The sequence below is a fragment of the Oxyura jamaicensis genome, chromosome 2, assembly GCF_011077185.1.
Source record: "Oxyura jamaicensis isolate SHBP4307 breed ruddy duck chromosome 2, BPBGC_Ojam_1.0, whole genome shotgun sequence".
In the NCBI taxonomy this organism is placed as follows: Eukaryota; Metazoa; Chordata; class Aves; order Anseriformes; family Anatidae; genus Oxyura; species Oxyura jamaicensis.
Genome location: NC_048894.1, coordinates 22,382,098 through 22,405,008, shown reverse-complemented (window position 1 = coordinate 22,405,008; position 22,911 = coordinate 22,382,098). Strand labels below are relative to the sequence as shown.

General features: G+C 41.3%; 1 protein-coding gene across 3 annotated transcripts; it reads right to left on the bottom strand.

Annotated features, from left to right (window-relative positions):
- Nucleotides 1-503: 503 nt before the first annotated feature.
- CROT (carnitine O-octanoyltransferase) lies at nt 504-21,856 on the bottom strand. 3 transcript variants are annotated; one of them, XM_035318930.1, is made up of 17 exons: nt 21,743-21,856; nt 21,318-21,472; nt 14,724-14,848; nt 13,635-13,816; nt 13,337-13,461; nt 10,594-10,702; nt 8,937-9,030; nt 8,715-8,840; nt 8,192-8,293; nt 7,492-7,575; nt 7,286-7,393; nt 6,901-7,031; nt 5,385-5,508; nt 3,517-3,595; nt 2,806-2,899; nt 2,508-2,627; nt 504-1,440 (listed from the first exon to the last, which is right to left on the bottom strand). In XM_035318930.1, exons 2-17 carry the CDS (start codon nt 21,430-21,432, stop codon nt 1,320-1,322), a joined length of 1,839 nt encoding a protein of 612 aa, XP_035174821.1. In that variant the 5' UTR covers nt 21,433-21,472; nt 21,743-21,856; the 3' UTR covers nt 504-1,319. The 3 variants fall into 3 exon arrangements, with proteins under 3 accessions (XP_035174821.1, XP_035174823.1, XP_035174822.1); XM_035318932.1 differs by having other exon boundaries at nt 21,318-21,441; nt 21,822-21,840; XM_035318931.1 differs by having other exon boundaries at nt 21,318-21,441; nt 21,743-21,810.
- Nucleotides 21,857-22,911: the final 1,055 nt, after the last annotated feature.

Below are 22,911 nucleotides of genomic sequence, written 5' to 3'. Positions count from 1 at the left end.
TTGAGCTGAACTCAAGAGTCCCTACTCCACTGTGCTCCTTCCACATTGATATGCTTTCCCAAATTCACACATACTTTTAAAAAAAAAAAATCAAATAAACAACTGTTTAACACTTCAGGGACCATGTGGGACTAAGCACAGAGCATAAATTTAGTAGGGCAACCATCAGATCAAAGATGCTTTACTCCTTATAACAAAAAAATAAAATAAAATGGAGACTGTTCTTGCTACTGTGGAAAAAAAAAAAAAAAAAATGCTACAGAGCTCCTGGAGGGCAAGGGGACTGTTTCAGTGTTAGCTGAGGATTAGTTGTTGCAGTAAAACAAATTATCCTTGATCTCTCCCAAAACTCCAAAAACCAGAGAAGAGGTACTTTACAAACAACAGGTACTTTAGAATCTCCATTTCAAGTTCAGCATCTGTTCCCCAAGATCATCTTTTTCACAGAGTCTAGTCAACACAGATCAAGTATCAACTTAAAAATAAATCAAATTTTTAAAAAATGATTTTTAGAATAATTTTATTTAAAGAGAGGAAAATACAAAGCTGCTCAAAGACAGGAATCAAAAGTCTTAAAATCCTGAGAGTCTCATCAGACTGCATTCAGTGCTTACTGTTACTGTGTATTACTAGTATAAAGCAGCAGAGAAATTCACAGCTCACTAGAAGATGTAAACTCTGAGGAATTTGGAATTAATATACTAATTTCTTTATTATTGAAGGCTTTTTCAAAATACTTCAGCTTGCAGTGCTCCTATGTTATGAATGAGAATATCCCCATACGTGGATACAACATTTATTTGATATAATCCAGGTAGCAAAAGTGAAAGATACCTTACAAAACAGCACAGCCTGATGGAGGCAGCCCTTTTATTTCATAAACTACAAATTGGCAGCACAGTCACCTAAGAGGAGAGTGTGGTTACTCTGAAGTACACAGGTAAGTGCTCCATAAGTGTGGCATAAAGTTTCATTTGACTACGAAGTACTCTATGTGTTACTACTAAGATCATAAATACAACGCTCCCATAAATTCTCCAACATCATGTCTCCCAAGTGTGTTTGCATTGTTGAGGCATATTTTAATATTGCATAGTTTGACATAGATCAAATACTACTACTTGCATTGCTGTTGCAAATGGCTACATTACTTTTAAATGGGTACCGTTACCACAGTAATCCCATGAACACAGGTAGATTTCACATAGATCATTAAAAGTCTTAGCTTGAATACAACCGTTCTCTTGAATAGTGTTTCAACTACAAGTTCTGCATATAACCTGTGAGCTTGTACAGGCTCTTTCGTATCATTATCAACCTTATAACTGAGTTGTAATTGTTAACTGCAGTATGTCCTGAAAACACCGGAACACATTTCTGCACAGCATGTCTGCGTTGGTCTCTGGGCATGATTTCCAGGAAGAACAGTTAACGACAATCCTGGCAATATAGAAAACGATGAAGTTATCACTCTTAACTATCATGGTCTAAAATAAGTCATACAGATCGGCCTCAAAAATCAAATTCTCAACAAATTCTGAAGTAAAAGTTAGCAAATAAACACACCATCTCAACATACAGAAGATTTAAGGATTCAAACCCCCCATGGCCTTCAGTAAAAATGACAACATTTACAGATCTTGAAACTAGGTATTTTGACTTAAATACCCATTTCTACATACACTCTGGCATAACTTTTCTGCTTACATTTGAAAATGCAGAGAAGAAATACAGTTCACAGAAACTAGTTTGAAGTACTTTTTGTCTATTTAACTAATCTTTATCTATTTATGTTAACAGAGCTACAAGAGAAAGTATAATTGGTTTGTATTCTCAAACTGAATCCAATCTACAGTAAAGTCTTTATTTAGCTTTAGAAACTAGTCATCAAACTACATCTGAATCACAAAATAGCAGGTTATCTCAGCACACTATAATCAAAGTAATTTACTTGATTTCGTGAACAAGTGGTAATTTTTGTCCTTAAGGCTAATAGGCCAAAGCTAGATCTTTCCAAATGCTACCATTTTATGAGAAGTGAAGCCAAATACTTTAGCTTCTTCTTCCTTGAATCAAGAGGTGTGTGCATCACTGTCCAAAAAGATGGACAGTGTGCTCACATGTGCTCCATCTGGTCTGTCAGTCAATAGCTACTTTTTAAAAACACCTTTGCATGTGTTACATTTAATGATCTCTAAGGAGAAAGCTTATTTTAAATCTTATTTTAAAGGTTAACTTCTGTTGTTCCCCCTTTCACCTTCCCAACTCTTTCCCTTCTGCTCACTGTCAGCACCTCGGTGCTCATGTCACCTCCACCATTTGTCCTTCCTCTATACACATTTTCCCAGAACATTAATGCCTCTATTCTCCTCTACCTCACTTCCCAACCTTTTCTGACATGTTCAACCACGTTTCATCTTTTCCTTCCTTCCCTTTTAGTTGTTAGCTATCTTTCCTTTCCTCCTACAGAGAAAGAATGAAGGCCCAAAATGAAATGTCATCCTCACCTGTCGTCTCGGATTGCATAGAAAAAGCCATAGCCGTGTTCCACCATAGGGAGTGCACATCCACTGAATCTGGTGTAGCCAGTCAGGCTAGTTGAAAGAATGAAGTTCCCACCTCCTCCACTGTAAAACACCACAAAACAAAAGCAGCATTTTTATAGTTAATTTCAAAGCACATTTTACAAAAAAAGTTATTTTGTCCGACAGATCAGAAAATCATCAGGCCTGAGGTCAATGTAACAAAGTCAGTCCTCAGTTACCAAGGGACACCACTTCCCCGCAGGACAAGACCCCCGGTTACCTGGCTGTGAAGGCAGGATCCGCATAAAGTTCTGGCACTGGGAGCCCTTGCTCTTGGGCTATGAGCATGAGACCCAGGAGATGACGGTCAAATCCTGTCAAAGAAATGCACAAATTGCATCGTTACCAGCAGCGTTTCTTGCTTTTTCTTTTCTGGATAGCTGAAGCTCAAATAGCAGCTGAAGGAAAGAAAATGACAGTCTAGCAAAACAAAACAAACAAACAAACAAACAACAAAACACAACAAGATTCACACTGTGGCACACAAAACCACACAAAACCACTTCCCAAATATTTGGTAATGTTTGGTTATGTTTTAGTAATTATATTTGGTATTTGGTAAGAGGCCTTCAACACTTTCAGCTTGTAGCACTGAGCCCAAATGCAAATAAGCTAAGTAATACAAACCCAGCACATATCCTGCAGAAAACAAAACCCAAGAAAAACTTGTATTTCAGCAAGGAGGAGGAGTTTGACACACTGAAATTGGCCCACTGGCAGAAAAAAAGGAATTAACATTTAAAGTGGACATGTCCTTAGGGTACGAGGAAGGGTACCAGGAGTTGGTTTTAGTTCCTCTTCCCAAAATTACTTACATATAAAATGTTAAGGGGTAGTTTTATTGAGAACAAGAAGACAGAAGATATATTAGCATACAGAAATGTTCCCTTTCCACCCACAAGGAAAGAAATAACTTTGGATCCAAGAGTACCTCTTCCATTCTCACATTCTTTCCTTAGCTTATTGTGCTTTGCAAACGCTGCATGCATCAGCTGTAGGCGTTCATAAGTCTGTTTAAAATAAGGGGAAACGGGTTAAAAAAAAAAAAAAAAAGTAACACATTACAAAGCACTGATCAGCAAGTTTTTTCCTTTCATAATTTCTAGCAATTTTAGATAGAAGAAAATGGAGGAATTGAAAGGTATGTTAGAACCTTGTGACTCACCCATATTCTTAAACTTCTCAAACTCCTTCTCCCAAATCCAAATTCCTTTTTCATGAGAACTGGCTCGTTTGTTCCCTGTATCTGTGTTCTGTTATTCAGGTCACTTTTGCACTGACTAATATTCTAAGCCTCATGCTCTTTTCCAAACAAACTGAAAGAATGCAAGGTAGCCACTGTAAACTAGAGAAATCAAAACCAGAAATCTTCTACCACTTAGCCCATGAGCTTTTGCCAGGTCTGGCTGCATTTATATGAGCATCATTTTCCATGACAAAAAAAAAAAGAAAGAAAAAAAATGTGAAGAGAAGGCAGAAAAAAGTGCATCTTGCCTCTTTAATTAAAACATACACATCTTGGCTTGTACTTACGTCCTGCTAGCTCTTTAACTGCTCAAGGAGCACCTTCTATCTTTGTACTCAGTATGTGAAAGGCTGCAGCATGGAATGTGACCCACTGCCAGTAGCCGCTCTATTTGGATAAAAACCAAGCTGCTAAGCTCACAAGGGGAAAAAGGAAATGGAATACAAATGGATTTTCTTCCAAAGTGCCTAATTCAGGTATTTTCAAGTACCTTAAGAGTAGCCTTCTAAGCATGTTTATTTCAATGCCACGGAGCAGATTAAATGCTATTAAAGCCACCTAAGAGATTATCGTAAGAAAAACAGCACTGGGAAGACACTTGGAGATGATGGCAAAAAGGAAGAGGAGAAGGCTACTGTTAGTGCTGGAAGTAACAAACCTCTCTGTGTATTATCCATAAAAGCCTGGTACTTGGTTAGAAAATAACTGAAATAGCAGGGAAGTAACAGGAGCCCATACTTGCAATAGGAAAGCAGATGTAAATAACGGCACGAAAGCTGAGTTTTAAAGCTGCAGCATATGTCACAAGAACACATCGAAGACCAGGAAAATCTGCTCTTTAGGACTAATCATCCATCACACATACTTCCTGACAGCTATACTCCTGTGTGTTTCTCAGAGCCATCAACAATCTATAACCTCTGAACTTCCTTAGAGATGTTTAGTCCTGTGTTCTGAATCTTCTCCTTCCTTCATTTCTCAGGCTCTGAGCAATGTGCAGTGAGGACAACAGAAGGAGCTTTTGTACAGCTTTCACTTGGCAAGAAAGGCATGAAATCCCTCGCCAGCCATGCACTACAGGGTGGTTGCTGGGAAAAAGAAAGGTCACTGGCTGAGCTATTCAGAGGCAAACTCTGGAATACATCCCTGTTGCCACTAGGACACAAGCAGATTTCAACCTCACTCTTGGACTCAATGATTAGATTAACATCTCCCTGTTTCACTTTAAAATTAAAACAACAAAACCAGTCCACAGCAGAATACATTGGTTCCCAGCCAGTTACTTTCTGAGGCATGAAAATCAGCATGAATGTAACTCAAGACAGACTTGAAAACCAAGTATAAGTAGAGAAAAATCAAACCAAGCCCACGCATGACGGCTCACCTCAGTCACAGCAACCGCATCCAGACCTCAAGCAACCCAACATTTGCAATTTGTCTTACTGGAAACAAGCCAACTCCCATTAATGAGACCATAGGAAAATGAATTTTAAGCAGTTCAAATGACACGCCTTCTGAACACATTATGATTAAAGTAAGATCTCTGTATTTACACTGGCAGAAGGATCCAGCATGGATTTGCACCACTCTACTGCTTCCATAGTGCACGGTCTCATGGTCTCTGTGCGGCCATGGTAGAAGCGCCTGGTCATTGCAGTCTCATAACAGCAGCCCGGACTGAGAAGAAAAATGAAGGAAGAATTTCTCATCAGCTTAACAAAACTGTGCTCTCTCCAAGAAAAAAATGTTCTGTGAAGTATCCTACACATCCAGCCCAGTTACAGCCATCAATCAGTAAGCCCCCAATTTGTGTGTGTGTGCACGTGTATCTGAGAAGGAGCCACAAAGGAGCTGTGCAAGCTTTTACGAGACAGACAACTGAAAAAGCGCCAATGCTGTGATCACTCCTTGAAAGGCTGGGTCGTCATGGCTATTTTCTGCTGATTAAAGATGTACTGTACTAGTTTAACTAAGCTGAATTTATGCAGCATTCAGCTTCACTATTTATTTCCATAAAAGAAACCATCTAACACCACACAAAAGCTCAAAACTTAAGAGACACACCTGACATAAGCAGCATTTTCCAATGCTCAGTGTTTATTAGGGAAAGGCTCAAATCCTTCTCTCTTGCAAACTGACACTCGCCTAGCTTTTCTCTGGAGTGTCCCCGGTTCTATCATATTCTAGCATTTACACAATTGAAATGCAGCATAGTAGTGTGTCTAAAACAGACTTAACAGGCTATTTTAGTCAGACAATTTATTCCAATGTTTAGCAAACCAAGGTCTAGCCGGTCTGATAGGACAAGCGCCTCCAGTGACTAACATTATACTCGCATGATGAAACCCTCTTTTTTTCTGAAGCAAGCAATACTTGCTAGGTCAGTAATGACTCATTCAAGCCATAATCATGGCTAGCTAGCAAAGAGAAATTTGGGAACATCAGTACCAGGAAGAATGGTGTCTTTTACCAAGAATCCAAAATAAAATGACATGCACAAAACTGCTGAGCCAAGCTTTTGGAGGGTCCCTGTCACTGTTACTACCACCCAAACTTCCACATCTAATGCTGCTGAAGGAAAGTGAGACCCTGAAGTCTGAGAGTCCTTTTACAGGTTTGGAAGCCTAACTGATGGCTGTCAGCTGCTTCAAATAAAGATTCTTCTCCATCTGAGCAACTGTTTGGTGTTAAGGAATCCTGACCCATTGAATTTGGCATTTGCCCTGTTATTTACTTTGTACAGCCCAAACTCATGTTTTCATGGACTTCTGTCTGCCCTCCAATTCCATAACGTGTATGCACACAATCGGGGGGGGGGAGGGGGGGGGGAACAAGACAATTCTTCTGAAGCTGAGAGCAGAAGCCCCTTGAATTTCAGTGGTGCAAAATAAGGCCTTGTTTGATCTTCAAAGCAAGCAAAACAAAGCAAAAGCTTCCTTCTTCATTCTTTTATCCCTATAGCAAGTTATACGGTGGCACTACAAGGCCACTGTGTTACATCTCCAGATCCATGCCTCTATTCAATGCTCTGATTTTTCACTCATAATCTGAGTAATGAGCTTTCCTTACCGCCCGTGACATTTGTAATAAGCCAGCTGAAGGGCAAGCTGCACAAAAGTATCAGGATGAAGTTTCTTCTTCCTAATCAATGCTTTGCCAAAGGACGTGAAGGCATAACTCACTAGTTCCAGTTCAGATACCTGTTGATCCACAGGAAGAAAAAACAAACAAACACACAAGTCAAGTCATTTCAAATATCACAACTTGGTTCACTTCAAATGAAACATATTCAACACAAAACAAAAATGGTACAATTTTAACCACAATTTAAATCCCCTGATTCATCAATTTATAACACATTTACCCCTGTTCTCTGGCACAAAGAACAGCTAAAACCACATAAACACAATGAAAAAAATCAATGACAATTAGGAGAAGCAGCAAGAAATTTCACCTTTTTGTAATATATTTCTTTAGTACGTCCAATTTCGTTAATAACCTTTTGGTCCACCGTGAATACAAGTTCCTCTGGCCATGGAAGATCCCTCACTTTATCTGATCCCTGGGAGCAGACAGAAAAAAAGAGAGAAAACAGAAAATGTTATCCATTAAAAAAAAATGACACTAACTAATACATTTGAAAGATTGAAGTATACATACCTTCCATTTTCCCTCATTTTCAATAATCTTGCGATCGGTATACACTAACATGGTAATTAAAGCCATGGCATCAAAAGGAGAATGCTGGAATCATACAGGACAAGATATTGCATTATTTGCATGACTGCAAGAGGATCAAATTGTTTGTTTTTTTTTTCCCCTACCCCACAGACTAACAGCTTTACAACAGAGCATTGGACTTGTTTTTCTAGTTCTTCTACAACACTTACAGAACTAAGGTCAGTCCACCTGCTGTTTTGACTGCTCTGCGTCTAGATAGGCACAGCATAGCACAGCTGTAGAGAAGCAGATTGCAGGCAGGTTGTAAACCTTTATGGCCACTTAAGAACTGTCACTTAAGTACAAAAACAATCTGAGTTTAAGAACACACTGGTTCAACATAAAGAATTCATTTTTAGCCTTCTCATGCAATTTACTTCTGAAACTAACGAGGGAGTGTTAAAGACAGAAATAAGATCAGGATTTCAGAGCTCGTGTTCTTAAATCAGGTATGGTGTAATATCAAACACTGTAAAAGCAGACTGCTTTTGGAAACTTGCCAGACAAGCTGCCCAGAAATCCAGGCTAAACTAAAAAGGAACATGTTAAACATTTAATACTCAGAAAGGGAAAACTTACTAAGTAAATACTTGAAAGGTTTATAAGGGGAATTGTGTTTGTTTGTTTGTTTTCAACTTACGTCACAGAATGCACTGCTGGTTCCATTGGAAAAGAAAATGGTATTGTAGGATTTATCTCCCCAGCGCACAGTTGGATCACCCACTAACCCCAGCCTCGTAACCTAAAGCAAAAAAATATACACTGTAGGTTTTCAGAAATATGAAGTATGCTGCCAGCCTCTGTCAGCCAAAACAACCTACGCCAAGATGGTGAGGCCTGCCCGATGGAGAAGAGATTTTCACGCAACTAAAGATGAAACGATTAAGAGTGGTAACAAGTTGATGACTAAGGACCCTGAAGCATACAGAGCAAAAAGACTACAAAGGTCTATTTCCTCTATTCTCACTCACAATGTCCTAACAATTCAAACTATTTAACTATTCCTGTGGATCAACAAGAAACATTATCTGCACATTGATCTGCTTCATTTTCTCAGTTATAAAGAAGCAAGGTGCTACTTTACCACAGAAAGAACATGCACACATGCAGAAAAAAATTATACAAAGAAGAGCAGATAAGAACTATCAAAAATCTTTAGCTACCTCGGTGTAGTTCTCAGGAGTTGCATGGGGACTAGAATCATCCAGGCAGACTGTGAACACACTTTTCTGAATCTTTTCAAGGTGAGCTAGGTTCTTTGGATCAAGACCAATTAAATATTCACGTATCTAGAAAGCAGGAAATGGCAGAGCTAAGTGAAATGAGGTATTTCCAGTGGTCACATTTTTTTTTAAATGAGGAAAAAACTGTTGAAGGATTCCAACCTCTGCCCATTTTGTCCTTTCATTGCTTGTCAAGGCTGCCAATCCTGGTCCAGCTGGCTCACTATGGCATCTTTTCTGGACACATGTAAGTTGCCTATAAGATGATTTCAAAAAACTAAAAGTTAACAAGTTACATCTATAAAGATGTATCAAAAACATCCTTTTTATCTCTCTCTTTTTTTTTTCTGTCAAGCTGTAACTTACTTCCATATTCACAAGCTAGTATAAATTTTAAGGAGGGTCTGAGGAAGCTGATTTGTGTGAAGGGCAGCTGAAAATCTGCTTTGTTTTTCAGTCGCTGGACAACTCCAACAAATGGACAACTCCAACTGCAGTTGCCAGCACAGTACAGACTTACATGTAAACTATTATGACCCTAAAGTGCTAAGCATGCACTTAAATCAATTTAAAACTGGATTTAAGTCTTCAAGAGGGAAGATCAAACTAGCTGAAGAGCTATTAACAGAGAGCTACTTTGCCAACAGAAAGCATTAGGGTTTTTGTCCATATTCTAGTTGTTCACGTTTTTGTTGCTTGCTTGATCTAACTTGTACAAGTACATAAGTCAGAAATACAGATGTTGAAATATCTTTAAAGTATTAATCTTTCAAAAAAAAAAGTGATTTTTGAGCTTCTCTATTTTTTGTCTTGACTAAGGAAATGGGTCACCCATCTATTGCCAATTTTAATGATAGAAAAAAAAAGCCTTCTATTGTGCTCTATAAGCAGCACTTGCCTAAATCCAATAAATTCTTCCTAGATCATAGAATCACTTAGGTTGGAAAAGATCTCGATTAAATGTGCAACCCCTCTGTAGCAAGTAGATGCATATAGATCTGAAATTGATCAGAAGGGACTTCTGCTGAAACTACCTCTGTATGTGACACTAGAGCTGAGAAAGCAGAAAAGCCTGTGGACATAACTACTGCCATTTGAAAAGCTGTCACTTCTGCATGCTACTGGGAGAGAGGAAATGCAGCATGGAAAAGCTTGAAACATAAGGAAATTTATTATTTAAAGAACCCAATTATTTCTCTCTGTTCCTTTGCAGCAGTTCAGGAGTATGAAAAGAACCACAAACGTGGTCAGCTATCTCCCTGGTCTTGCACAAAGACGAGAAATGTAAATGAAATGCTGCTCCACTGCTCTGTAACCAGCAGAAAATAAATGTATACCAGCATTTTTGACTGCTGCATTCACCAACAGGAATACCAGCCCCTCTACTCTTTTCAAAATTGACCACAGACGTATTAGGTTTGAAATGTTATCAAAAAGATAGCGGTGCTTTATCCTTGATAATGATGAAGTAGCACTAAGACATTTATCAGTGCAAATTGGTCCTGAAAGGAATGATGTTACTTATAGTCCTGATAATTCCACATCAAAAACCATGACACATACATGGTGTTTCCTACTGAAACACCTTCTTTCAGCCCTTTTGCATGATGTTGAAGGGTGTACTACAAAGAACAAGATTATGACTCATGGTAAGAAGATGCCATCTACTAATCACCAGCATCTGAATGTTCACAGCTGCAAGAAAAGTTGTCGTGTCTCTCACCCCTAGCTCTTTGGAGTTGAGAGGGACAGAAAAAGAACTATCTTTGCTATGTAGCTCAAATTAGGCAGCTCATTTGCAACAAGGTAGTTTGAAAACCTGAAAATCTCTGGAGGAGTCAGCATATTTCCTTCATGTATAGCATCAAATGTAAACACTCGGCCTCGACACTGGACCACTAAGTGGGATGGGCATTCACCTTCAGTCGCTGAAACAAAGCAAAACACCAGATGTGAAAATCCAGCACCAGGGATAAAGTCAGTGACAGATAAAAAGGAAAACTATTCAGCAAGTCCTATAGACCCATTTTTCTTCAAAATGAGACAGACTTCATACAGTTAAAAAGAGGAACACATTAAAAAGAATAATTTTCCAAGACCAACTGCATGATCTCACTGCAGTGTTGAACTTTTAAGAGGTCTCAGAAAATCTATACAAGTACATAACTTGTATACACACCATTATTAACAACTTCAAGTCATTGTTGTTACCTAGTAGTAAACATCATTTATTCGTGTACCTTGTAGGCAGGAACACCCTCTGCCAAAACAAGAGTAATTAGTGACATTTGTTTTGTTTCAAAAAAAAAAAAGGGGGGGGGGGGGGTGCAATGCAAAGGGGAGAGGCAGGAAACATAATGCAGTAAGCAAGTTCCCAAGACACTTTCCACTTGATTCAAGTCCTGAACTGAGACCCTCGCTTCCCAGGGTGTTTATTTGACAAGTTTCAGATACACATCTCAAGAACAGAGATGTGCACGGAAGTCAGTTAGACCTGGTCAGCACATGCAAATCTGTAAAAACGGCACTAACACACAAATTTGGACACTATGCAGAAACACAGGTGGTACTGGCCCACACTAGCTCAAGTACATTTGCACAGCACTGTCGTATCTTATCCATCTATCTGGTGCTAATACTAAAAAAAGTTGGAAAAGTTTGTGATGAATCCAGATGATAAATCCCAAGAAACGTGGCTACGTTTTTCTGAAACCAAGCCACTGTGCTGCAGCTCTCATATTACAAAACTCTGCCCAAGGACAAAGAAGAAACGTATGCTTCTTTATCCACAACTATTTAACTCAACGCAAGCCCACAAAAGCCTTTATCTTAACAGTTAGATTCTTATGCAGCTATCTTTATGGCTCTACGTCCTAAATTAGTTAATGCAATTCAATACATATCTGATCAAGGATGTGAAATTTATCATTTCATGCAAACCACATTCTCACAGATCATGAAATCAAGATCTAACAACCAAAATTAGAAGGGATGACAACAAATTAGGGCATTTTATGGAGCATCCTCCTAGCTGTCTAAAGCAAGGGTAGAATTAAGTTTGGAAGTTAAGATACCTACAACTGCGTCTGACCTCCAACTGCAGCTGGGGGAGATCTACTCAATACACTTACTGAAATCTACTGAGCTCTTCAACTGTTCTCAGTAAGGTGTCTGCTGCACGGTGAACCAGACAGCTCTCCAGGCTCCACTGATCAAGGTCTTTTGGCTTCATCTTAGTCTTTGACTCCAAGCTGACATTACCTGTCAAATTTTAGGTGTCCTACTCTTCAATCTGAATCTTACTTCAAGTGTTTAGACTATGTTAGTTCCCTCTGTAGCCAAAGGAGAAAAACAGATCCCTCTCCAGATAGCAATTCCTTCTGTCTTATATACCTGAATATCTGGATGATCCAAACCCTTCCCTGGAGGTATTTATATTTCTCCATGAATCACACAGACAGCTAATTGAACTAAGTATTTCACCTGGAGACAGACAATCTACACTGAAATGGATTTCACATGTTGTGTATGACATTAAAAATAACACAAGCAAGATTGTTTAAAGATATTACAATATTTTAAAGTAAAAAAGGGATGTGGATGACTTGTGTATCCACAAGATCACAGCTTTGTTTATTAAGTGTGATCATAACATTGAATTTCCACCATATGGACTTGGAATTTAAATTGATTCTTCAGTTGTAACCCTAAGATAACCCCCATGAAATGCACCTTCAGCTTTGTGTTTTTCTCTTCACTTCCTGTGGCATGGAGATTTCCTTATATAATTTCTGTGGGGCAAGGCAATACATCTTCACTCTTGAACTCCTGAGTCTTTCGGGAATTCACATCTCACACAATTTACTAGAGCAATGGTCCTGAACAGCTCCAGAGGCATCCAAATGTGTGTGTGGGAGAGGGGCGTTATGTTCTCAGTTAGCTGGTTGCTAATACTATAATCTACATTAGTGGAGGACATGTAAGAACATTACACTTTTACTTCAGCTCTTGACCAAGCACTCCAGAAAACTATTAGGAACTTAAGAGAATGGCTTCAAGAATCTCTACGGAGTATTTTCAAGGCTGAAAATAAGTTGACTAAGCCAAGAGCCAGCCAGCACAGTGACAGAAAATATGTAAGAATTATCCCAACAGAATGTACGGGAGCACATTCCAGAAAAGTATTCCGGAGAAAAAGACACAATTACAAACAATGCTGCAATTCTCTCCAAATAATACATGTAATACTACCGCATTTATAACACATATAATTTGTCTTTTTCAATCCTTAATGCTAGCACTGTAATTCTTAGAGGCAACAGGCTGGTAACACAATTTGTAGCAGAGCTTTCTTTTAACCTTATTTAGGAAGGACTAAACATCGTACCAAAAAAGTCATTAGTGGATTTGATTTCTTATTTGCTTCTTTATGTAAGCACTCAACAACCAGTATCTGATTTAGTTTTTGAAGAAGCAAGTAATTGATGGTTAAAATGACTGCTCCATTAGCCTCCAACACAAAATCATTTGCTTGTATTAACCCACAATCTGTATTTGTTTACCAGTCTTAAAATAGTTGCAGACGGAGTCTCTGGTAATTCCAGGAACCTTGCAAGTGTTGAAGAGCATTCGAAATTGGTTCATGTCCAGAACATCATCCCTAGATCTCTCTATAGGTACCTTCTCTCTGCAGTAAACAAATGTACCAAAATTAAGTGTGAGAGGTGAAAAGTAAGTCAAGGTAAGACAAGCCCATCTTCTTCTGTAAAGACTTTGTGCCAATGAACATAAATATATTTTCTCTACTAAAGTACACATAGATCAATAAGAAGAAATAATTGATTCTAAATATTGCCTTACTCTCGTAACAGCTCCCAGAATTTCAGGGTGTGCCATATATTGATAGAAGCTCTCTCTATCTGAGTGCCTTCTTTGGATGGCCAGCAGTGTTCAATATAGGGAGCAGGGCCGCCCATATTGCAGTGGATTTGCGTTGCTATGCGAAGATCAAGATAAGCCACATTCAGCCACCAGTCCTCCAGCTGAAAATGAAGAATGTTTAGCATCAGAATAGCTTCCAGGCATTAATTCTCTAATAATCACTGCCTGATCCGCATGGGTTTTGTTCATTTTGTTTTTCAGTATTTTGAATAGTAGTTCCTATATAACAGAAGGCAGGACAGTGGTTCAAAAGCTAACTGTTGAGGGTAATGCTACATCTAGCTCTTCTCTTATTTTCAAGCTGTTGAAATAATATTCAATACTACTTCAGGCTATTACACTGTAAAATTATGTAGAACTATGAAAAGTTCAATTAAAAACTATGAAGTATCTTCCCTGATATTCATCATCATCTTAAAATCTTGCACATGCCAGCTGTGGCTGCTGTGAGTATCAGCCATTACACCACGAAGAAGGGAAGGAAAGAGAATTTGTGTGAGTGAGGATCTGGGATGGACAGTTCACAATGCAGTTTTCTATCACCTGAAAATCCCCACTCTGGCATGTGTCACGTTAAGACTTGTGAAGTTCTCATGAATGGCCCCCACTGAATCCCTTCCTCTTCAAGAAAGAGAGGGACCAAACTCTAAGTTACCTCCCTCCCCTACATGGTAGGGGTAAAGCAGGTAATAGAAGCAGAGACTGACAGACAGAGCATTCAAAACCTGGTAACTTCACATTTTAGTTAGGAAACTCTCTTAGCTGCCCAACTGAAAAAAAATCACACATATAAGCAAGTGTGCTCATATCCATAGGCCAAGTGGCAGAACATAAGAAAAAAAAATCACAGCTAAGTGCCTCTCAAAACCATATGCTGAACAACCAGCTTATCACTTGTTCTCCAGAGAGGTGCTGATATCTTCTCTCCTAGCAAAGCAGCTGCAGTAACATGCATACACAACCGAGGAGTAAGTTGAATTACGATTCCTTACGTATTTAAGCACATACCCAATTCCTTCTTGTTTTAGCTCTTTCCAGTAATTTCTGATGCAACTCTTTGCCAATCCCATTTTCAAATTTTTTCACTATATCCTCGGTTCTTTGATATTCTTCTTCATTTAGAAATGGCTTCACTGAAAAAAAAAAAAAAAATGTTTTTAAAGACAACTGTATGCTGAGATTTATTCCAAGATAAAGATGTCCACAAGGGAGCGGATGAAAGAACTCCAAATTTATTTTTTGTAAACATACATTTTTTGTGGGAAAAAAAAACTTTTAAAAGCTGTAATTAAATCTCAGGGTGTTCTAATAAAGACTTAAGTACATACTTTTAAACAAATACAATGTCAGATTTCAACAATTGCTGAAAGCCTGAAATATTTAACAGATAAATTAATCCCATCTATTATAAACTCTTACTGGAAATACTGTGGATTTCTGTGACTCCATCATCTGCCAAAGACCTCAATGAATAACTAAGTTTACAGGAACTTTGTAACTTAATACATTGAGCCATATTTGTCTGTCACCTTACTGCACCAACTATAAGATACTTGCCCTTATTTTCAAGCCCATCCACAGCCTACAAGCACCTCACCCATCAAATCTCAACTGTCCCTACATTATCCCTACTTGAATGATGCTGACGAATGTTAATACTGTCCATTTTTTATATTTTAAAATATGTCTGGATTTTTCACGGATCATGCACCACACAGTCCAAAGTTCTCCATAAACATTTGCAGAACTCATTATTTTCATCAAAGAGCCTCCTTAAAACTTTTTTACCGTGTCATTTATGGCTATTAGCAAGCACTGCTGACATTGGTTTGTACAGGGGTATATCTCATACACCGTATCATGTACTAACACTGTGTACAACGCATTTTTCTGTTATCTTTATACTTAGACTGGCAAGTCACTGGCAAACAGATCTGTAGGGGGGGGGGGGTCTGCTCATTCAAGGCTGACACAATGAAGTCTTAATTCATATTTGAGGTTGCTGGACACTGTCAGATATTTTCTTGTCTGTCTTGCTACTGCTAACCCTGTGACCATCTTACAAATGTTAAGAAATGAGGAAGGATAGACAATTACTAAAAATTAACCAAGTATGTGTATCATCTCTAATCTAGCTTCGGGGAGAAACAATGGCCTCAAATACTTGTCTACCCTCATAGAATTAAAATTGTACTTCCTCACAACTACGTCTTGCTGGAATTACCATGGAATTGCCTTACCTTCAACCACTTTTTTCTTCTCCACAGAATCGTGGAGCTGAAGTTGGAAGGGACCTCAGGAGAACATCTAGTCCAACACCTCAACTCAACAGGGTCAGCTAGAGCAGGTTGCTTAGGACCACGTCAGGCTTTGAGCGTTATCTCCAAAGATGGAGACTCCACAACCTCCCCGACAGCAACCTATTCCAGTGCTTGACAACCACCAGAGAAAAGTAAGTTTTCTTATTTTTAAATGGAATGCCACGAACTTCTGTTTGTGACTGTCGCTTCTTCTGTCACTGCATGCTACTGTGAAGAATTTGGACCTGCCTTCTTCACCTACCTCACCAGGTACTTATACACCTGACAGAATCCTCCCAAGCCTCCTTGTAATGGAGTTTTGAATACTGCTGAACTTTCTTGCTGCAAGGCTCCATTATTGGCTCATGGTCGACTTCATGTCCACCATTTCTGCAAAGCTGCTTTCCAGACCCAGCCCCACCTGTACTGGTAGGAGGGGGTTATTCCAGGTACAGGACTTGACATTTCCCTTTGTTGGCTGAACTCCACGAGGCGCCTGTTGGCTCACTTCTCCAGGTTGTCGAGGTCCCTCTGATGGCTGTGCAACCGCCTGGTGCATCAGCCACTCCTTCCAGCTTTGTATCAGCTACAAACTTGATTCTAGATCAGGTTCCCAAAGCCTCATCTAACATGGCTTTGAACACTTCTAAGCATGGGCATTCACAGTCTCACTGGGCCAACTGTTCCAGTGCCTAATTACCAGTGGGGTTAAAAAAAAAAAAAATCTTTGCAATATCTGTTCTAACTCCAGCCTCTTTCAATTTGAAACCACTACCCCTTGTCCTATCACTACAGGCATTCTTTCATTGCCTTTCCTTTAATCCCCCTTTAACGAGTGAAAAGCCACAGTGAGGTCTTCCCATAGACATTTCTCTTGGCAGAACAAAGCCACCTCTCTCAGCCACTCTTCATACGAGAGGTGCTCCAGACCTCAAATCATGTTGGTCATTAATGAAGATGTTAAACAACAGTGAACCCTGGAGTATACCGTCATAAACTTGCCTATATCTGGAATACGTGCTGCTGATCACAAACCTTTGAGCCCAACAGCTGAGAGGGTTTTCAAGCCACCTGACTGTCCAATAGCTAGGCCACACTTCACCAGTTCATCTCTAAGGATGTAAAAGGAAGCTTCTGATGTGCCAAAAGCCTTGTTAAAAAATCAATATAAACAGTATACGTTGCTCTGCTCTCACCTGCTGAGATAGTGTTATGGAAACCATGCGAGTCAAACACCGTAACAGGGTTTGACTCCAGGTTTCCACAATGTTAATAAGCCAAGGAAACAAACAAACAAACAAACAAAAAACACCTTCTGAAGTGTTAAAGTTATAGCTTGAGCTGGGTGTTTCTGAGGAGGGGCCCTGAACAAAGGGGACTGCTAGGCACTTACGCCCTTACACTCCACATTCCCAACCCGTCACCTGACAGCCTGGACCAACAGTAACATTAGGGTTGGAGGTCAGTCTGCTTTGGATGGGTTCCTTTTGTCATCTCTAGGCGAGCTGCTTTCTCCCATCTTCAGATGTAGAACCTGCCAGTGGGCGCAGAGGCTGTCAGTGTAGTCTTTATCTTGCAGTTCAAGCCAGCTCTGTGGCCTTCCTTCCCTGAAACTGGGTAGAAGTTCAACAGCCTGCAGCCTTAGGCATCAGCAAGCGTAGCTACTTGTACTAGGCGAGTTCTGTACAAGACTCCTACATACAAGCAGCATGCCAAATGGCACAAGTCACCTCATAAAAGGGTATCAGGTTGGTCAAGCATGATTTCTCTCCTTCATAAATCCATGCTGGCTACTCCCAGTCACCTCCCCGTCCGTCGTATGGTTGGAAATGGTTGCCAGGATTGTTTGCTCCACCACCTTCCCAGGGACTGAGGTGAGAGAGAGGGGGTCTGCAGTCCCCCGGACCCTCCTTCTCAAAGACAACAGTAGCACTTGCTTATTTCCAGTCCTCAGGAACACTCCCCCGTCACAAAGATCCTTCAAAGATTATCAGACATGGCCTCTCAGAGACAAAGGCCAACTCCCTCACACTAATGGGCACCTCAAGTCCCTCAGAGTTACTTATGTCCAAGTTCTTTAAGTGTTCCCTCTGCTAACCCTCTTCCACTGAGGCCAGGTCTTCCTTGCTCCTTTTCAAAATAATTCTATTTTTCTCCTAATAGTGAGAGAAATTCCAGTATTTTGCATTACCTATCTAAAGGAGAAAAGCTAAGATCCATTTTCAGATACATCCTGGCCTCCTTACGCTACTCCACAAGAGTATTATAACACAAGTGTTAGCGTTTTTCACATTTCTCTGGATAAATGTGGAAAGCACAGGTGTTATTTGAGGGGTGACCAAGATAGCTTGGCGACTGGAGGACACAATGATGAGAAGAGGCTGAAAATTGATATTTTTTTTCAGCTTAAGAAGAGAATACAAAAGGAGGGTCTTGGTATATTCTGCAAGAACTGAATGGAAATGTGCAGCAAAGATGAAGAACAGCTCCTCACAGATGCACAGGAACAGGACAGGAGGGAACTGGACTCAAGCTGCAATACAGGTAATTTCTGACAAGGACAACATGAGGTTTTTTTTGTTGTTGCTACTGACAGTGGGGTTCATTTTGTGTTTTTTTGTTGTTGTTGTTTAGGTTTGGTTTTGTTTTTTTAAATTGTTCCTCCTCCATCCCCTCTATTTGTGAGGGTGATCAAACCCCAGAACATATTGCCCAGAGAGGCGGTGGAATCTCCAGCCCTGCAGGTATTCAAAACACAGCTCAGCAAGGCTTGAACAACCTGCTGCAATTGGACCACCTCTCAGCAGGGATGTGGCCTACATTAACCCTTCCAACCTGTATGATTCTATGACTACATGGCCTCTTCCCATTTAAAAACAACTCCATCAGATGCAGAAACAGCACTAGAAGTACCTCAGTTCCTTTCTCAAGAGGCTTCAGTGAAACATCTGTCTCGTCACTTTCTCAAGACCCATACATCTTGTCTTCGCTTCTGCCTAGATCAGCCCTGCCCGTGAGCAAGAAGCATCTCATGAAAGCCAGCTTCAGTTGCATAGTTAAGGAACTTCACCAGAAAGCCAGACCTTTGGGTTTGCATACTCTCAAGTCAAGTCAAAGCTTCGGGTGAGCTGAAAGGCTCAGTAACGTGGTTACCCAACTTCTCTGCTCAAATCTTACCTTCAAAACAATCTTAGTCATTCTGAGTCCAAAGCAGAGGCAGCTGGTGTAAAGCCCTAAATAAGACACCTGAGATCTACACTGTCCAGCTTTTCCAGTTGACTGGCTTTAAACAGATAAGTGTGCTTTACCAACAGGCACACTGACTCATGGAAGTGCTTGGGGTCCTCCTCCAACCAACAGAGGACAAGAGTTTCCAAGGAATGGTTCAGAGCACCTGTAAAGTGTCATTTGGAGGTTCCAAATCCTTCTTCAGAAGCACTTCCCCTCCTTCACTCACCTTCACAGTCTCAACAAACGAAGGGTTTAAGCAATGAGACTCACCCCAGCTAGCGCCTAGAACTCTGCACTGCAGGCTCTGCTTTAAGTGATTTGTACAAGGGCAGATCATCGGCATCACAGCAAATACTGGATTAACTTTTCCTCCAACTTCCACTGAGACTAAAGATCAACAACAACAATCAAAATTATGTACAAGGAACAGTAAGTAGGAAATAACTTTAGGTTGTCACATCTCTCCTCAGCTGGATTTTTTTTCATGTTGTTTTTGACAACACAGATCAGAAGCAGAAAAGCAAGAGTTCACTGTCAGGTACCATCACTCCAGGAGAGAGTTATTTATTAACTTAGAGAGCCAGCTGGATTTACAAAACTAAGCTCTGAAGGGCAATTCTGTTATTGCATGTTCACTACTATTACAGCACAAATTAAGTTAATCTGCATGTCAACATCATGTGGCTGAGACAGAGGAGGGTCGGGCTAGATGTTAGGAAAAGGTTCTTCACTGATAGGGTGGTCAGGCACTTGGACAGGCTCCCCAGGGCAGTGGTCATGGCACTGAGCCTGCTGGAGTTCAAGAAGCATAGCCCCCCTGTCATTTGGACAACACTCTCAGATATACGGTCTGATTTTTCAGTGGCCCTTTGGGGACCCAGGAGTTGGATTCGATGATCCTGGTGGGGCCCTTCCAACTCAGGATATTCTACGATTCTGTGCATTACAATAAAGCAAAAGAATTTCATTGAGACACACATGCACCCCTCTGAAAACACTTCCTTCCCCTCCCTGCTCCAAAACCACCATTTCAACATTCTCCATCAAAAAGTGATATGACAAACAACAAACAAAACCTATCACTATTGCAACGTGATACGGGACCATTTCCAAAACACACAGGATAACAGGGAACTCAGTGAATTTCAGGATTTGATTTTGGGAAAGGGAAATCACAGTGTAACATATTTCTGCTAAGGACAGAACTCAGGTTTTATTCTGTTACCATTCCCGTATTACAGGTAGGACGGTAAGACACAAAGCAGACATTCGAGAGAAAATCTCAATGTCTCTGAGCTCTGAAACTGGTTAAAGAAGCACAGAAAGAAACCTCAAGATACTGGGTAATGTATCTTTGTCCTCCCTGATGTATCAAAGTCTGGTATGATAACAAAGAACTCACCAGTCAGCCCTGCGTAGGGGCCTTTTGCCTAGCCTTCAACAGGGCTAGGCACATTTGCACTTTTGTTTTCGAAGCTTCCCTTATAGGATTGTCTTTAGACAGCTCACATTTCAAGGTGGAAACCTCCCCAAGGTAAACTACCAAAAAGATGCCCACCGCTGGCTTTTCCTACTGCTGTATAATTAATAATGTTAATGAGAAAAGAAAAAAAATAAGTAAGTTTGAAATCACTTTTTTTCACAAAGGTCCTGGGTAAACACAGTCATGGACAAGCAAAGTAGTAATTATGCAAAACACACTTGTAGAGGGAGGAACATCTTCTATTAGACCAACTGATACAGCTAAAAAAAAAAAAAAAAAAAGGGAAAGAAAGCCCTCAAGGGAAAAAAACAAACCTAAGAAATTAACCTTCCCATATATCTGATTTCCTTTCATGCTCAAAAAAGACAAGTGGTGTAAGGCACCAAGTTTTACTCACGTTGCTCTGGGCATTTAGTTTCCTGTTCTGGAACTGAAAAAAAGAGCTTTTGTGCCCTAGCCTTGGCTGGATTCCTCAGCTCTCCAGACTGATTCAGGCTGTCTGTACGAGCACTGCTTCCAAGGGTTCTCAGATCAGCCTGGCCACAAGAGCACACACCACGCTGCTGTTAAATTAGCGAAAGCCCTTACCTGACTCGAGGTATTTACTCAAAGATTCGTCCAGAGGAGGCACCGGCAGCGAAGGCAGCGAATTTTGGTACTGAAACGTCCGCTCCTCGGTGGATTCCTGCACTTGTTTCTCCATGCCGCAGGCCTGCAGCACAACGCCAGGGCTCTCGATGAAGTTGAAAGCGGATGATTTATTTACCTACCCCGCTCCTTCCCCCCACCCATCCCTTCCGCAGGGAAATATCACGGAAGCACAACGCCAGAGAGGAGGATGTGGGGGCCTGTCACCCCAGAGCCATGCTCACAACGGGCCAGCACCCACCGAGGGGCTACCGACCGCTTCTCCCCGGGTTAAGCGCCCAAACCAGGCCGCGCCCGGCAGGGCCCGGAGCCAGCGGCGGCCCGAGCCGAGCCGCCCGGAGCCAGCCGGGCCGGGCAGCGCTCACCTCGCCCCGCGCGTCCCTGTCGTTGTTGTTGTCGTTGTCGCTGTCGCCGACCGGCCTCTTAGCGCCGAGGCAGCGTCACCTCTGCCCCACTTCCCAGCGGGCCCGGGAGGCGGAGCGGGGCAGCGGGCGGGGTCGGGGCGGAGGCGGAGGGGAGGGAGAAGGGAAGGGCAAGGACGGGAGAAGGGGGGCTGGGGGCCCGCAGAGGGGGTGGGCTGGAGTTAAAGGACAAAGGGAGAAAGTTCTGCTGCTGGCGTGGGGGCGGGTCCGGGCGCCTTGTCTGCGTGCGTGCAGGGCACTCGCTGAGGGGCCCTTCCCACCTGGTGTCCCCCCGCATGTCCCTTGCTTTGGGGTTTCCACTGGGGAAGGGTCGGGGACCAGATGAGGGTGCTTCTGCAACACTGGGTGTAGCAGGGCCACGGGTTTGAGGGGGTGTGGTGAGAGGCTCGTAGGGTAGAGTGTTGGTGAGCAGCCCCACCACGGGAGGGTAAGAGCGGGGTTTCGAGCAGTCCTCGCTTCTGGAGCAAGTGCTCTGCCACACCTGTGCAAGCACCACAAGGCCTACCCTGTCTGACTTGCCATGGTTAACCAGGTTTCTGCATTCAGAGACACCTGGCACACTGGAAGGGTTGCTGCCACCCACACACATTGGGTGCTTTGCAGCCGGGAGCTATGGCCCAACCCAGAGACATCCTCCTCTCCCCGTCCTTTGGGGGACCTGGTTGCTTGGAAGAGCTTCCAAGACCCTCAGTCCGTAAGGATGAGCTTTCAGCCAGTGATACAAAGCTGTCGGACATGACTTAGTCATCGTGGGCAGGATAGGGTGGTGCATGTCAGGCTGTCTGCATTGTGCAAGAGGTAGGAGGTATAATCTGATTTGAAATAAATAAATACTGTTTAACAAGGGATTTGTAGTGTGCAATAGTTATTTTTAAGTAGACTTAAGGTTTAATTCAGGTTTCAGCTCACAGCTATAAATCTAGTTTTGGACAAGCGTAACAAAGGCAGAAAACTGCAAATTATTTTTGCAGTCCTTGGTAATTATACCATTTCTTGATCATTCTTCCCACCGAAGCTTTAGTAATTGTGAATTGGAGAAGACCGCTGTTAAGTAAACGGAATCACAAATAGCAAACTTTTGAAATACTACCTTGTAGTCTTTAGTTTTAGAA

Bases quoted from the DNA above. Each gene is read 5' to 3' on its own strand.
- CROT (XM_035318930.1), bottom strand. From the start codon at position 21,432: ATGGAGAAACAAGTGCAGGAATCCACCGAGGAGCGGACGTTTCAGTAC. The intron at 10,703-13,336 runs GTAAACAAATAC...GCTTTGTTTCAG, and splicing joins CTGCAACTATTTTAAGACTG to CGACTGAAGGTGAATGCCCA. The intron at 7,394-7,491 runs GTATGTATACTT...GTCTGCTCCCAG, and splicing joins AAAATGAGGGAAAATGGAAG to GGATCAGATAAAGTGAGGGA.